Source organism: Marmota flaviventris, chromosome 16 (genome assembly GCF_047511675.1).
Source record: "Marmota flaviventris isolate mMarFla1 chromosome 16, mMarFla1.hap1, whole genome shotgun sequence".
Taxonomy (NCBI): Eukaryota; Metazoa; Chordata; class Mammalia; order Rodentia; family Sciuridae; genus Marmota; species Marmota flaviventris.
Genome location: NC_092513.1, coordinates 21,157,979 through 21,173,936, shown reverse-complemented (window position 1 = coordinate 21,173,936; position 15,958 = coordinate 21,157,979). Strand labels below are relative to the sequence as shown.

Below are 15,958 nucleotides of genomic sequence, written 5' to 3'. Positions count from 1 at the left end.
TCGAAAATTTCTTTTTATCTAAAAAAGAGCATAAAATTTAACAACATAGGCCCTGTATTCAAGTCCCACTTACCAGCTGAGTGATCTTGACCACTTCCCTAATCTTTGAACTTTCCCGTCTCCAAGACAAGAGCAATTAGGTAGCTGTTTTAAAGATCTGATAAGACAATGTGGGAAAAGGTGTTTTATTGTACTTTAGGTACTGCTATCCTTTTTCTCTTTGGGTTCCAATTCATGGAAATAATGGACAAGATGCTGATTACCAAATGAGAATCAAGGTTTTTGACTGGCCCTCTGGAATAATTAGGTGAGAGTGATGAGGAGGATTTTTCCTCCTCCACACTATTGAACTAATGGTCCCACCTGCTGTGAACTGAAATTGATAGTGGAGACAGGGCTGATTCAGGTCTTGCCTTACTTTGTTTGCTTAACAGTTGCAACCTTGACAAAGTTCAAGGCCAGAGAGTTTGAGGTTTTCCAAGAACTGCAGGTTTAAGAACTTGAGTATTGATCATCAGCACATTCATCTAACCTTCCAACTTTCACAGAGAGGTGGCCCAATGAAAACCACCTCACTGTGACTCTTACTGGGAGGAGTGGGAAAGCATAGAGAGGTGAGGGGCCTTGTCAGTCAGCATTTCCCCAATAAGCAAAGGTGCTGCTTTCCTTATCTCTAAGGAGAAATAAAAGGGTTAGAAGGAGAGAACAAAACTTTTCTTCCCAGAAGTGGCATGTTTTGGTCATGCTTATCACCCTAAAATTACAATGTGCCTTGTAGACTCAGAATTGATACCAAAATGTATATGCTTGACATTTGATCACGTGTGTGGATCTAGGCAAATGTGGCCACTCTCTTTTTAAAGGAGAGTATTACATAATGTTTCACATACATATTTTTTCTCTCTCCTATAGGAGGAAAAAAAACAAACAAAAATCTTGCAGGTGAGAAGTGTAAATGACTCTATGACATGTTCCCCCAGATAACCTGAGCACAGACTAACTGCTTAATAATAAGCACAAATGGGAACTGTGCTTATTCACATGGAAACTGGACTGTGAGAGGCCATTCCCTTTGTCTGGTATCACAGAATGGGTGACAGACAAAGCAGGATGTGAACCCAGCCTTCTTTACAACCATCCGTTTTAATTTTATTCCAAAAGGCAAAGGAGGAGAAAATAAAGTCAGAAGTAGGTAGTGGAAAAAACAAGCACAGATGTGAAATTTAATATTGAAGATCAAAAGCCCTGCTACACATTGGCCCCTGATCCCACCCAAGTAAGTTAGTTCCCTGCATGCCTGCTGCATCCTAGTCTAATATTTCTCACCAACAAAAGCATTGGACTTGGGAGAAACTTCTGCAGGGAGATGCTAGCAGGAGTCTGCACCTGACACTCATATATTATGTACCTAATGAGCAAATGAAATGTTTAATAACTGTACTGTGAAAATAAAGCTTAAAACAGTAAATTCCTACTGAGGCTGCTCATCTACCGCTGCTGTGCACCGCTGGCCCATCTCAGAATCCCAGCATCATTTGTACTTGCCCCCTCGGTGAGTCCTGCTGAGGAAATAACATTAAAACCAAAGTGATGCTCACTTAATTAGTTGTACATCCATGTAAAAGCATTTATTTAGTGTATCGCCATCCTGAGTTCCACCAAAGGGTTGCCTGAGGCGCTTTTCCAACATACACCCCAGGAACAGAGAGTTCTACAGTGGTTTCAGGAGAAGCATTTGTAAGTTTAGAATTTTCAATTAACCGTAGATCATTTAAACTCACAGAAATTTAGTATTGCCTATTTTTAGTTACACTCTCTATTGCTAGTTTAAAATAAAGAGAGCAAAGCCAGCTTAAGTGGTGTTATGGCTTTTCATTAATAATTTTAAGAAAAAAAGGATGGAACTTTTTTTTTTTTTCTAGAAAGCACTGGTTTAAAGCCCAATTATTGTCATTTATGCATTAAGCGTTCACTTGGTAGATATTTTGGTTTCCTTTTTATCAACTCCTTTTTATCAATTAACCAAGTCTTCCTAAATCTTAAGGAGAGACAAGTCCAAATGTAAAGTTAGGAGCAGATAAAAGAGCTATATTTTCCTTCCTCTAACCATTTTACAGGTAATATCTTAAAGATCAAATAACCTTTAATCGTTATAGATATGAATAAATCAAGATTCAAAGAAATTAAACTATTGGGCCAATGTCACTTATCTGGTTTGGATATGTGTCCCCCAAGGTCCATTTTTAAAAGTTTGATCCCCAGCCTGTGGAAGGTATGAAACATATAAGAGGTAGAACCTAGTAGGATGCAGTTTTTAGGTCACTGGGGCTGTGCCTTTAAAAGGAATATGGGAACTCTCCTTGCTTCTTGGTTACCTTGCTTCTTGGTTACACACTCCTCTCACCATGATATATTGCCTTGCCACAGACCCAAATAAAATGGGTCCAATGGACTATGGACTGAAACCTCTGAAAACATGAGCTAATGTAAGCCTTTCTTCATTATAAGTTGGTTTATCTCAGGTGTCTGTTACAGTAACAAAAAGCTAACCAACACAGTCACAAAACCATGTAAGATGGCATTTCCCAAGTCCAAGGATAGCACCCTTCCTTGATATTCAGATATTTATCTGAGAATTTATTCTCTGTTTAGAATTCACAGAATTCTAAGGTATGAGACTGCCATAATAGAGGTAACCAAAAAATCTTTTGTGAAGATCAGCCTGATGTTCAGGGTAGAGAATCTCATACCCTCTAAAACCTGACTGCAAACAGATGGAAGATTCTTCTAATTTCTGATCCCAGTTTCACTCCTCCTCTCACTTGCTGTCACCCTTAGGTTTGTTTACCTCCCTCGCCGAAAATGAGTTGGATTTTCTGGATCATGTCTTGGAATTCTGTCCTTGTAGTTGGGGAAAATTTCAGAGGTTCTTGACCATCCAGTTAAGATTATATTAAATTAGCAGCTCAGAGCCACGGTAGGGATGCTTTTGATTTTTATCATCCCTTTGATTTTGCTTTAAAGCATTGCTCAGAGAAGTTTGATGCATTCTCCTAGAAGTTTCATTGAAACTGTTCATGTTTAGGACCATTTTCAATCTCAGTGCAGTTCTCCGTAGTGAAGAAATAAATAAATATAAAGCCTTATGCCTGGATTTACCAACATGAGAAAAGCTGTAAAGAATTTTGCCTTTTCTTATCATTAAGGAATAGGAGTTTAACATACTGAAGTGATTTTTTTTCTAATTATTACTGTACCTTTTAGTACTTCAGAAGGGTAGGATGGTGACTCTCCTTCAGTGTGTCAAACACCGTGGAGCTCACCAAAGGTTACAAACCCTGAGGCATATGGGGAACCACACCAAGCATGGATGAGGCCAGTGATCCAAGAAGACTGTTGTCTTATAAAGTAGCTTCTGAAAGCAGATAGTATCTGGTGAAGTATGCAAAGCCCCATCTGCAACAGCCATGCAGTAGGGAGGAATGGACTCAGGGTGAATGGGCTCCCAATAATAGCTGTCCATCAACAGGTGAGAAGCAGAGGCAACAAGATGGTCCCCAGTGTCCCCCTTCGGTTTAAGCAAAACTCACTAATCCAAATGCTGGATGATGTCACTGCTTTCTCACTTAAATATGTAGGACATGCCATAAAACTGGTCATTTTACATTAAAAAAAATGTTTGTTTGGTTTGAATGGTATAGAAGATGGAGTCAAAAGTTAGCCTTTGGGGAAGGCAGTTGTGAAGTTTCAGGTGCGAGGTGAAGAACTAAAATCATGTCTCTTAGCCCCCTAGAAGAATAGGAATCAAAGTAGAAAATGAAGACGGAAACCAATTACCCACAGTGAGCTGCAACAATATATACAAAAAGGAAAAAGCACAACTTGGTGAGCTTGCAGGGAATCAGGCTTCACCAGTGTTTAGGCCTAAAATATCTGAGGTTTGGAGTAGAAAATGCTGAATCTCTGAAAATACCCAAGAGAATGGTATCTGTTTTGCTGAACAAGACGCTTTCCTGAAAATCTTTATTTTAATTTCTTTTTCTTCTTCATAAAAGGGCAATTTTGAAACCAAAGTTGTCTAATTGGCTATTAATAAATTTCTCCTCGGAATCTTCCCTTATACTCTTTTCTTTAACTCCCTTTTCAGGAAAAAATGTTTAAGGCCATGGAGCACACCTGCTGATAATGAACTCTGAGAGACTGCTCACATTCTTTGTGTCTACTGGAATTTTATTGAAATGATTCTACCTTGATCTCTCAGTCTCCAGGAACCTCAGATTTCTCTTCTCCAAAATAAAGGGGAAGGTCACTACATGAGCTCTAGGGGCCCTTGAGGTGCCAACATTCTGAATGTCTGTGATTCTCTGAATAGTACATGAGAAAAGGCAGTCACTTGAGGTTTACACACCCCGTGTGGTCTTTGAGCTGAGACAGTCTTCAATCCCTTTTGCAAATCCCACAGTGTCTTTTAAAGAGTTCAAACTCAATACAGTCTCAGTGTGTAGCTGTTGCCTGATCACTATAGAAAATCAATCATAATGATCTTTTCTCTAATGGATTTGAGTTGAAGCACTCTGTAGGCATATGCATGTCTTCCCATAACAGTGAGAGAATGGCAAATACAGTATAATACACTGTCCATCTGTCTAGGATTCTGAGCAGAAAATATACCTAAGAATATATTTCTACAGTTCTAATGAAAGCCATCCCTAAGAATTCAATTACTTTACATGCAAAACTATGAGAAATTTGTAATAAATCATATAGAATTATATACAACAGATGGGTACATTCTCAAAGAATATTTTTTCTTATATGTTTCCTTGAACAAATTGGGCACTAGCCCTGTTAGAATCTCATCCATAAGAAGCTGTGCCAATGCCATTTACTTTTTCCTTGTAGAACACATTTACTTTTTTTTCTTGGTAAATACTTATGTTACAGTGAATTGATATTTGGTGTGTGTTAGAAACATTGCATATTTCTGGTTAAGAGTTGCACTGCAAATTTTTCAGAGGTCATTAAGTTCCTTAAATTTTTTTAAAACCCTAACAATTAACTCAGTAGATTTCATCATCAAGGGAGCCTTGATCAAAAATAGATACATATTTATATATGTATAATAGAAATAGAATATATATATATATATTTATATATTTATATATATGGTGAAAACACAGCTGCTATGTTGACCTGAGAGAGGGATAAGCAGTGCTCCTGAAGGTGCTAAGAGGGACAGCTTTTGTGACAATACAACTAAATTCAGATTTAACCAGAACCTTATGAGCCTTTTAGAAGGATAAACAATTGTAATTCAAGTAACAAAACTCAAAATAGAAATTCAACAGATGCATTCTCAAGGTTAAACAGTATTCTTTTTTGAACTTCTAAAGTTCATGGATTTTCTTAAACTTTGTGATTTCACTTAAATAACAATCTAAAATATTAATGTAAATTGTACACAGTGGAGCCCTTGGAGGACCATAGGATAGCTTAGCTCCACCTGGGTTTTTAGCACCTGCCTTTATATTCAGGTTCAAAATTAATATCGCATCAGGAACACTGTTTGCAGTCAGAAGCTAAAGAGAAAAGGATGTAGAGATGTGAGAATCATGCTCATCTGTCCAAACCCAAAGAATGGACTGAGAGACAATATGCAAAAAAAGTAGGGCTTTACATTATTAAAGAGCTTGCAAGATCGGGTGTCTGTGAGGAGCAGGCACACTCAAATGGGGTTCAATCAGTTTTTCATCCAGTATAACACAAGGTCCCTCCCCTAGTTCCTCATTGACTGAGTACTATTTTACTGTTGCCTGTTGGGTTATTTAAAGAAATATACCTTTAGTTGTTCGTACCTCCCTTTGTTCTCTTATAGCAGGAAAGTCTTGTTGGGGTGAATGCATTCTGACAGGTACACAGCTCTTACTTCTTTACCTAAGTTACTATTTCTTAACAGAGAGACTTCTATCTCTGTTGGTCGTGTGGTCCTGACCTCCTGTTTGTCAAGGGCTGTTCAAGTGCATGGACTTTAGATCTGCCACATCCATAGGGGATGATGCTATTGTGTGAGTTAACTGCTTGTAACTTTCCATTCTGCTCCATTTCTCCTCCAGCTGCCTTTCTTACACCCCAGTTTTATGTTTGAGGCTAAATATTGTACTCCAAAAATTGAGCACAGGACATTCTATTTCTCGCAAAGATAAATATAATCAACAAGTAGTTTGTTCACATCCAGTGAAGAACAGCTGGCTTTGAAGTCTCTGTATAAATGAAGGTTTGTCTATCATTCAACTAGAGAATATTGGTAGTGAAAACTGAGCATACATGACAAACCCAAGATGATGTGGCATATGTTACCAAATTCACAAGGTGATTTTGTTTTAGCCCTCTAACCTCTTTTATTATATAAAACTAATAATGATAATTCAAACTGTACTATTATATTCATTTTACATTTAACATAAAATTTGGATTTTATGGCATAGAATGAGAACTACACTTTTTTTAAATGATGGCAAGCTTTATATTTATATATTTAAATAGCATTGTAATGAAAATAGTTGGTTCAGTATTGGAGATCATGGAAGCTCTCTTTTTACTTTTAAATTACAACTCAGCTAGGTATGGTGGCAGCATGTCTGTAATCCCAGCAGCTCTGGAATCTGAGGCAGGAGGGTAAGAAGTTCAAAGTCACCCTCGGCAATTTAGCAAGCCCCTAAGCAACTTGGCAAGACCCTGTCTCTGAACAAAATACAACAAAGGGCTGGGGGATGTGGCTCAGTGGTTAAGCACCCCTGGGCTCAATCCCTGGTACAAAAAAAAATTACAACTCAATTATAATAAACCATAATATAATAAAATAATAAACCCTCAAGTTAAATAGAATCTGTGGACTCGATTTCATGTTCATTTACTTGACTTCTCCAAAAAGCACATTTGGATGAGCTAGATCAACATATTAGTGATAAAACCTTCATTTGCTTAGTGGGGCTTATAACTTGGTGCAAACCTCTGCATGCCTGCCCCTTTCTAAATGTGTGAACTCCAGCAAGTTACTTGTCATCCTTGTATGTGAATTGGGAGTACTGATACTTAGGACTGTTCTGTTTGAGCAAGGTATTAGATATCACCTACTTTAAATTTACAATCTCATTTAATCCTCAAAAATAATTATTAACGTTCACATTTTACAGGTGGAAAACGACAGACCAAGGCAGGTTTAGTTAACCAACGGATTAACAACTAGTACATAGCTGAACTCTGCTGAGCTCTCAACACAGACTTAATGGATTGGAAATCCCAGATTCTTCACTCCATTTGTAGACTTTTGATTCCTGATGTTTAAGAGTGAAAAGATATAAATGTGAAGAAGTTACCATATTAGGTCATCACATGGAAAAATGTGTTCATGTGACGCTTTTTCATTTACCGTGACTAATATCTAGCTAATTGCTAATTTATTAGATTATTTTCATCCTTTCTTTCCCAATAAACAAATTATCCCTATTTCTTTGATTGTGGATGCATTAACCTCTGGAATTTACTGACTAGAATGCTGTTTTCTGAAGTATATTCAAAACAACTTGTAGGCTAGGGGATCAAAATTTAGAACCCCATTAGAATCATTAGAATTAAAACATCATTATTGGTGATAGAAAATAATGAGGTAAACTTCTTTTCACATCTTACTCCTACAGTTTCTGCTGAATTCTTCATTATGATGTTAAAAATGACGAGAACTTCTTCGTCATGTGAGGTGTACTAGTTGATTCAATAGGGCTTTATAGAGTTTTGTTTCAAGCAATAGAGGCAAAGTTGTAGTACTGCTAGAAGCTAAGTAGGATTTATAAGACAAATGTCAAATGCGAAAAGAAAGGGTAGCCCTTATTTGTAGTAGACAGAATGTCATCCAATAGAAACTTGGCAGTTCCTCAAATGATGCTTATGAGTATTAGAATATCTTTTTATTGAAAGAAAACATATTGATTAGGACAAAATTATATGTCTTTTATTTTTTTTTTCCAAAAGGAGACTAATAAGGAGATTCTTTTAGGTAGCCATTAAAGACTGTTATATACTGTAACATTGAATACTCATTTGTAAACCAGAAAAATCATGTCTGCTAAGTCTTTCGTCCCCCTACACAATTTAGGGCTCATTTACTTGGTAAAGCACAGGCCCGAAGCTGAGACTTTGGGCATCCAGTGAATGCACCTGACACTTTATAGGACGTGATGAACAGTGCAGAGCTCCCAGGCAACTCTCCCTGCATGATTTGGAATCCACTTGAAATTACATATGACTAGTGGAGCTTCATCTGGAGAGGCCTAATCACAATCTGTCTTCCATTCAGTAAAAATAAAATGAGCCCGTTCGTTGTGTCAGAATTAATCTCCACAATAGAGAATGAACAATAACCTAAAATCAATGCCACCCTACTGGGTTTGGTTTATGTGCTTGGGGGAACGTTCTTCAGAATCTTTCATACATTACTTCTCATCACTCTGTGTTTTCAATTTCAGGGCCTACTCTTCCCAAGACTCATGTTAAAACAGCCTCTCTTGGGCTGGCTGGAAAAGCAAGATCCCCTTTGCTTCCCGTGTCTGTGCCAACAGCCCCTGAAGTGTCTGAGGAGAGCCACAAACCAACTGAGGATCCAGCTAACGTAAGGGTGTTCTTCACATCCATGCCACATCAGGAAGAGTTGGACCCTATGGAAGCTGTGCAAAAAAACCAGTCTAAACCAGTCAGCACTCACTGTTGACCCAAGCAATCGATCCTATTGTTGCCTGTCTGCACTTGACATATGGAGAAAAAACTTTAAGAAAAACATATCAGGGATTAAGTGAAATCACACAAATATATTGATAGTTAGGAGAATACACAAACACACACACACACACACACACACACACAGGGATAAAATACCCTGGCATTTCTGGAAAGAAGCCTACATAATTATTCTTTAACATTACAAAGTAACAAAAAGCTGTATTTGAAGTTATCATATGTATTACTTCTGAAATTATTTTTAAAATAGCCTAGAATATAGAAATGAGAAGAAGAAAAAGCAAAATAAAAAAATAGAGAGTTTAACAAAGACAAATGGAGGGATGGAAATATTTAGAAAATAAGAGTGAAAGTTTCATTATTCAAGAAAGAAAAAAGTTTTAAGGAAAGAAGCCAAACAGTATTTAAATTAGAAATCTCAGAAGGAAAATCAGTGAATAGGACAAAAGTTTGAAATTTTGGGAGAAATAAACATTTCTCTCCAAAAATGTCCTATTAAGATTCAAAAAGGTGTTACCTAAAGACACTATTTAGAAAACTTTCCAGTGTTTCTGCATGGATTTCAAGAGAAAACATTTTTAAAAAGGCTAAGGAATTAGCATATCAGACATCTTAAATAATCAGGGAATTGAAAGAGGGTAAAAGATTTATAAACATTAAAATTCTATATTATTATTCTACTAGGAACTTTTTTAATCCTAGATTGTGAAATGAGAATTGATCAGCCACTTTCAACTAGCTTCTTTTTTTTTAATGCATGTGTGAAGATTTTTACAAAGTTTGCAAATAATATAATGATAAGGAAAATTATCATAATATCAAAGACTAAATCAGTCAAGGACAATTAGTCCTTTGTGAGCTATTCAACTATAAGTCTTCTTTAATAAAATCATGTTTTCTTTAAAATCTGATCATCAAAAAGAAAGGATCATTTCATTTAAATGAAGAATGATATATTTTTTTCTTGCTTTATTATTTTCAGTTTTACAAATAGTAAAGTGTTTCACCTATATAGAATCCAAGAAAGCTGAAAGTGTATGTGTGTTTGAATAGTTGACAGAAGGATGTTATAGACTCAATGCACTGCTCTTAAAGAGACAAATGTAAAATAATCGAATGTTCTTTTGTCAGAATTTAGATGTTTCCTTCAATGTTTGTTTAGGTCTGACATTTGTGGCCATATCTCAAATCAACTCAAACTTCTAAATTTATGTTTCTCATTTCATAAGGATTAATGGTCAGGTGGCCCATTTTACATTTATTGTTAAATGAGGCAAATGATTTAGATCAGCAGTAAGCTATAGGAATACAGTGTGAGCCACATGTATAATTTAAACAAGGAGCCAACTAACAGGTGTAAAGATAGGTGAAATTTATTTTAATAATTGCTTTTATCTGATCCAAAATAATGTCACTTTGATATGCAATAAATATAAAAATTGTCAATAAAGAATTTTGCATGCTGTTTTTTATAAAATGTATTCAGAATCTGATGTATATTTTATAGGGAAAACACATTTCAATTTGTACTAGCTGCATTTCAGGATCCAATAGTTACATGTGACTAGTGATTTCTATTTTGTACAATTAGATCTAGGTAATTCTAGAAAAGTAGCCCAGACAACTAAAACATTTTTGAAAATGACTGAACAAGTCATCACCTGACTCCAACATTCCTCTTCAAATACCTTTATACAAGTACTGTTGGGCCCAACTGACTACTTTTCAATCCCCGTAAGCCCTTAAGAGCATGTGGCCAAGTCACTGACTGACCTTTGTTGGTTCAGTCATTTAATCAATTGAATGCACTAGCCAAGAATAATCAAGAAGGCCATGTTTATGTGCATGAAAATAAATTATATGGTGGCAAAGAAGGAAACTAATATTTGTTGGACACTTAACCACTGGACAGCACTGACTTATAGTCTGCTCCCAAATACTCACTGAAACAAGCTTCTTCTTCCCATTTGAAGAATAAAAAAATAAAAAAAATAAAAAAACTGACTCAAAAAAAAAGGAAGCACATGAAAAAGAATAGAATTCAAATCAACACCACAACCTCAGTGCTTTGGTCCCTTATCTCCCTATTTGGTTGACCATCAAAATGACATGGAGAAATTTTATTTTAAATATAAATTTCTACATCTATTCTATATATACTAAACCATTATTGAACCCTGAGTTCAGTAACCTGGGGATCTGTGATAACTAAGACTCATATTTTATACTAATAACATGATATTCATGACTCACAGTGAATGAGAGATGGAAAGACTATAATTTCTAAGATTTCCACAGTCCAACATCTTCAAATCAGGTCACAAGAGTCCCTTCACACCTGTGCACAACACTGAGTCTGGTTTGGGGCATACATTTGTTTCCACACACAAACTAAGTCATGACCCCCAGGCTTCCGATTGGTGATGTCAAGACCTATTAAGCTCCCATACAAAACATAAACCTAGATTAGTACAAAGATTTTTTAAAAGCCAGTTTATGGACATCACATTCTGGACACTAGGACAGGCATGAAGCGTGTCACAGGATGCTCAGAATAACCCATGAAAGCAATGTCATTATCATCACTTTATAGATGAAGAAAACCATACCTCAGAGAATTTCATGAACTTGTCCAGGACTGTAAGGCTAGTGATTGGTGGAACTTGATTTAAAACAGGACATTTTTGACTATAGAACGTTTTCCTTGTCACAGGGATGGAGCCCATGAAACACCCAGCAGTCACTCATCACCACCTCTTTTCTTGCCAACATCTCCATTCAGTCAATATACTCCACAGATAGCCAAAGATATTGGTCACGAGTCAGTCCTGAGAATACTGAGTGGCCAAATTAGCCACAAAAAGGAAAGTATCAACATTTAGTATTAACTCTCTGCTCTTCTTCTCTCTACAGGTGTATGAGCAGGATGATCTGAGCGAACAAATGGCAAGCTTGGAAGGGCTCATGAAGCAACTTAACGCCATCACAGGCTCGGCCTTCTAACATGCATTGCTGATTTGATGAGTGAATTTTCTGGGAACTTTGCAGCATAACAATTACCCATAAACAGCACACCTATGTCCAAGAACTCTAACCGGTGTACAGGTCAACCATCAGGACCATGCAGTTAAGGAAGATACTGAAGCAGTGCAGAAGGAGTAACCATCCTTCTTTCAGAGGCATCAAGAATTGCAGCGTAATGACCATGAGGTCCCTCAACAAAAGAAAAGATGCATCTTCACTGCAGAGTCAAATCTTGAGCTGCTAGATTATTCCTGGCTCTTTGCCAGTACAAGTGACCACACTGTCGTAACTAACGCCTATATTTTCCTTCATCAAGGCCTGTGGTTTTTAAGTGTAGGTCTAGTCTTAATGCAAGTGCATTATTTAAGCCTGTATCATACCATGGCAAATCAGTGCAAGCTCACTTTTTTATTTTCAACTTCAAAGTACAAAGCACCCATGGAAATTCTCTCACTCCATAGCACCAAAGGATTGGATGATTTCCTGACAGCACAAAAAGTAAATAGGTAAACAAGCAAAAGGCAGTGAATGCTTGTTTGTAGTTCAGTCTTGCACAAGTGGTGGATATTAGCAAGGGGCTGTAAAATTCATCAGTTTGAACGAGTAATTGTAAATCCACCCTTGGTTAACATTTGTGTCTGGAGTACAGGAACACAACAATCTGCAACCAATGGCATCCTGCCAATAGTCACACATTTCCAGAAAGAGGATAGAATATGCAATCTTCTCAGACACATGGTAATTATGTGCTTAAGCTTGTAATAGGACACTTTTCAATTTGGGTGGCTTTTGTGCCATACCACACTGTGATGATATTTCAAAACATCACCAAGACCATCTTCTTCGGAAATCTGGCCAGGAGAGTTCCCCCTGCCTCTTGGTCCCCATCCCTTCCTGACTTCTCCTTGGCAACCATCCTTGGGCAGAGTGACCAGTTTCATATATTGCATGGCCTCCTAGCCAGTGTCTCCTGTGTCCCCTATAGGAATGCTCTCAGACCTTCTGAGAACAGCCCCTGAGGAAAGGAAGGAACAAAAGAGGCAGTTTCCAAGAGGACCTTCTCTCTTGAGGAATGCCAGTTCCACCTGCAACATTCTCACTGACACGCCAGGCAGCACTGACCAAGGTGACCACATACCCTGTTGCCAAGGAAACCTTCTCTACCATGCATGTGCCAGAGTCAGGGAGGAGCAGAGGGGTAGGTGCCACTCGACACTTCTGACACATCATAAATCCAGTGGATACTTTACAAAAAGCATCTTAAACGGTGGGCTAGAATTCGTAACTTCTATTGCCATGCTATCTACAGTTGGGAACTAGCTAAAATTAAGAACATTTTTGTGTGCACTCTTTTAGTTTTTGAATTTTCAGCTGCATTTGGAGTTAATCCCTGTTTATGCAGCTGAGTTGCCAAAAGGGAGCTAGTTTGCATATTTATCAGTTAGGTGACTTGAAAACCCAATGAGAGAGTTTCAGCTGAATTATTCCTTTCAGCTCTGCCTTTGATTTCAAGCTTGAGTAGGTCATAATTTTAAAAGAGCATGGAAAGGATAGGATCTTTACAACCTAATAGCTCCTTTTATTAGGTGGGTAATTATATATGAATCCCTGAATGAAATATTTTGAGCAAAATGGCACTGTAACAGAAGTAATAATTCAGATTATTTTTTTACAGTTTTATGTCGGGAAGGAAATCTGATGTCAAAGAGAGGGCTTGTTCAAATGGTTCATTAGAAAGTCTGGTCCGTTTGCAAAATTGTTCCTTCAACAAGAGTGCTTGTTCAATTTACTAAGATTTTCTGGAAGTCCTTTGGAAGAACTGGGTGATGTTATTCCATTGGACATATTACTCTTGTTCAATATCTGGGCACTGAGGGGGACAACCCTCCACTGACCCGAAATAAGGCATTTCCTAAAATAATATTGAATGCTTCAGAAATAATCCATTGCACCAAAAATAAATTAATTAGGTTAGCCTGACCTTCTCAAGGCCTGAGAATGACCTCCCCTTTCTAATATTCACAAACAAGGAATGTTCTTTGACAGCATTTGATACTCATGAGGGTCTTCCCCATGCTCCATTTGGAGTAGGTCATAAATCTCAGATTTCAGGAATTAAGTTTCAGCTTCAGACTGCTCTGTAGAATGTAGTTGGACAATCAAGAGAACAAGCAATTTCAGAAAATTCTAGACCCTTCTAGTCTAAGTCAATACTTTTTTAGGAAGTGAAATCTTTTTAAAAATCCATTAAAAGAATAAGCTATCTGTCTTTGATGGGAATTATATTTATGCCACAGGCTCTTGAAATTTTCTTCATTAAACAAATACATTGGCTTGTTAGCTCCTGACATTCCTAGTAAGTCCAACTGCCCTGCCTTGAATGTGAATGAAGATCCAATTAAATAGCCTAAGAAGGTTTGAGTGTCATTACCTAGTGGTTTTCACATGCAAGGTATTCACCATGAATGATTTCTTTATGATTCTGTCACTAGCCCCTCAAATGGTTCTCATGTATACATCAAACCTGTCCAAATCTTAAGGTAACTCTGTAATTCCCAATTCTCCTAATTTCTTGACAAGAAAAACTCTGAATACTGTGAGGTGGCCTCTATTTTGCTCCTTCTCCTACTCTGGGTCTGGTTCATGGCTTGCAGGCTCCTTAAGCTCATAAATCTCTCTGACTCCCATTGGGCAAAGTTTGACAGCCAACCAGCAGCTCTGCCACCGGGACTGATTTCTCCCCAACAAAGAAGAAAATCAAACTTGGCAGAGCACACTCAGGCCTCCCCTCCCCTGTGCAGAACTGTCAGGCAAGAGTCTCCTCTTGAAAAAGCTTGGTAGCTTTCTTTGTATTTCATTCTGATAAGAAAGCTATTTTCACTCCTCTGAAATTTTCTGCATTTGTTGAACTTACAAATGCAGATGGCTCCAAATGTGCACAGAATATTTGTGTGATGTTCTAGCCAAAAGTTAAATATTTCTTAGTGATTCATATTTAATCAGAAACCAGTCATAGCAGTCCTTTGTGCAACAAACCTATAAGCTTCCAGAATATTTAAATAATGTGACTTTGTATTTTGGTACGATAAAATGCGCACTCAGTTGAACAACCTGGGAAAAAACAATGATATGAGGTGGATTTATTGAGATTTTCATTCAGGGGTTGGATATAGCACTAGGTTCTTTGAATAAGAATTGTTTAAAATGAGGTGGATGATCAGTCCCCTGCCTTGGTAGCAACCCAGAAACATTAGAGTGAAGTTCCGGACAATATTCTGAAACTCTAATTTGGCATTCATTGGCTTTTATCATAAAGATTCTCCTTAGTACAGGTCTTTCTGGAAGCCAACATAGTCAATGCTAGAAGATGGTTGCTGAAACTTATCCACCTTTGGAAACTTCTGTTGACCTTATTTAAATAAGCACCTTAGAATCACCTCCAAATATAACAGAGCATCTCAGACATGGTAGTTAGACTGTAATTCCATGGAAAGTTTACTTTTAAGAGATCATCTGAAATGTTTTAGAAAAAAATTTTATCCCAGATCCAGACTTCTTGTGGTTATAGAATGCCCCTTTCCAGCCCATGAAGAAAGGAAAATAGAAAAGTTCCCGAGTATTAGGTGTATTTAAAGAACAGAGAATCATCTGAACTTTAAAATCGGCTTGGAGCAGAGCAGCCTTCCCTTCCCCATCACCCACAGGCTGTCCTGAGGGCCAGGGTTAGTATCTCAGCCTGTTCAGCATCAAATAAGATACAGAGACCAGAACATTGCAGAGGGAAGGAGCAATCACACACTCAAATTGACATCCTCTCTCTTTTTAAAAATCACAAGCAACATTTTACCCATCATTTGCATTTATCTAGTGACTTTCACAGACCATTTTAATATTGTAGAGAAAAGCTTTCCACTTGATTCCACTTGTGTTTTAAATGTATTGGATACTTTGGAAACTCACACATGTGTGTTTCCTATTCTATCCCATTGAAAAATACATGCACCCACCCTTCAATGTACCTTGCCATCAAAATACCTGCTTTCAGAAAGAACGGATTCTGAAATGAAATGCCTGAGTATTTCCTGGTCAGTGATCAGATAGGAGACCAACTACCATGCTCATAGCAGCAAGTACTACTTCCTAT

General features: G+C 37.4%; 1 protein-coding gene across 1 annotated transcript in view; it reads left to right on the top strand.

Annotated features, from left to right (window-relative positions):
- The window catches only part of Dcc (DCC netrin 1 receptor), a 1,066,901-nt gene extending 1,055,108 nt beyond the window's left edge, over window positions 1-11,793 (top strand). Inside the window, exons 28-29 of the mRNA XM_027949033.2 lie at window positions 8,523-8,665; window positions 11,704-11,793. Coding sequence (XP_027804834.2) covers window positions 8,523-8,665; window positions 11,704-11,793 — 233 coding nt within the window. The remainder of the gene's footprint in view (window positions 1-8,522; window positions 8,666-11,703) is intronic.
- Window positions 11,794-15,958: the final 4,165 nt, after the last annotated feature.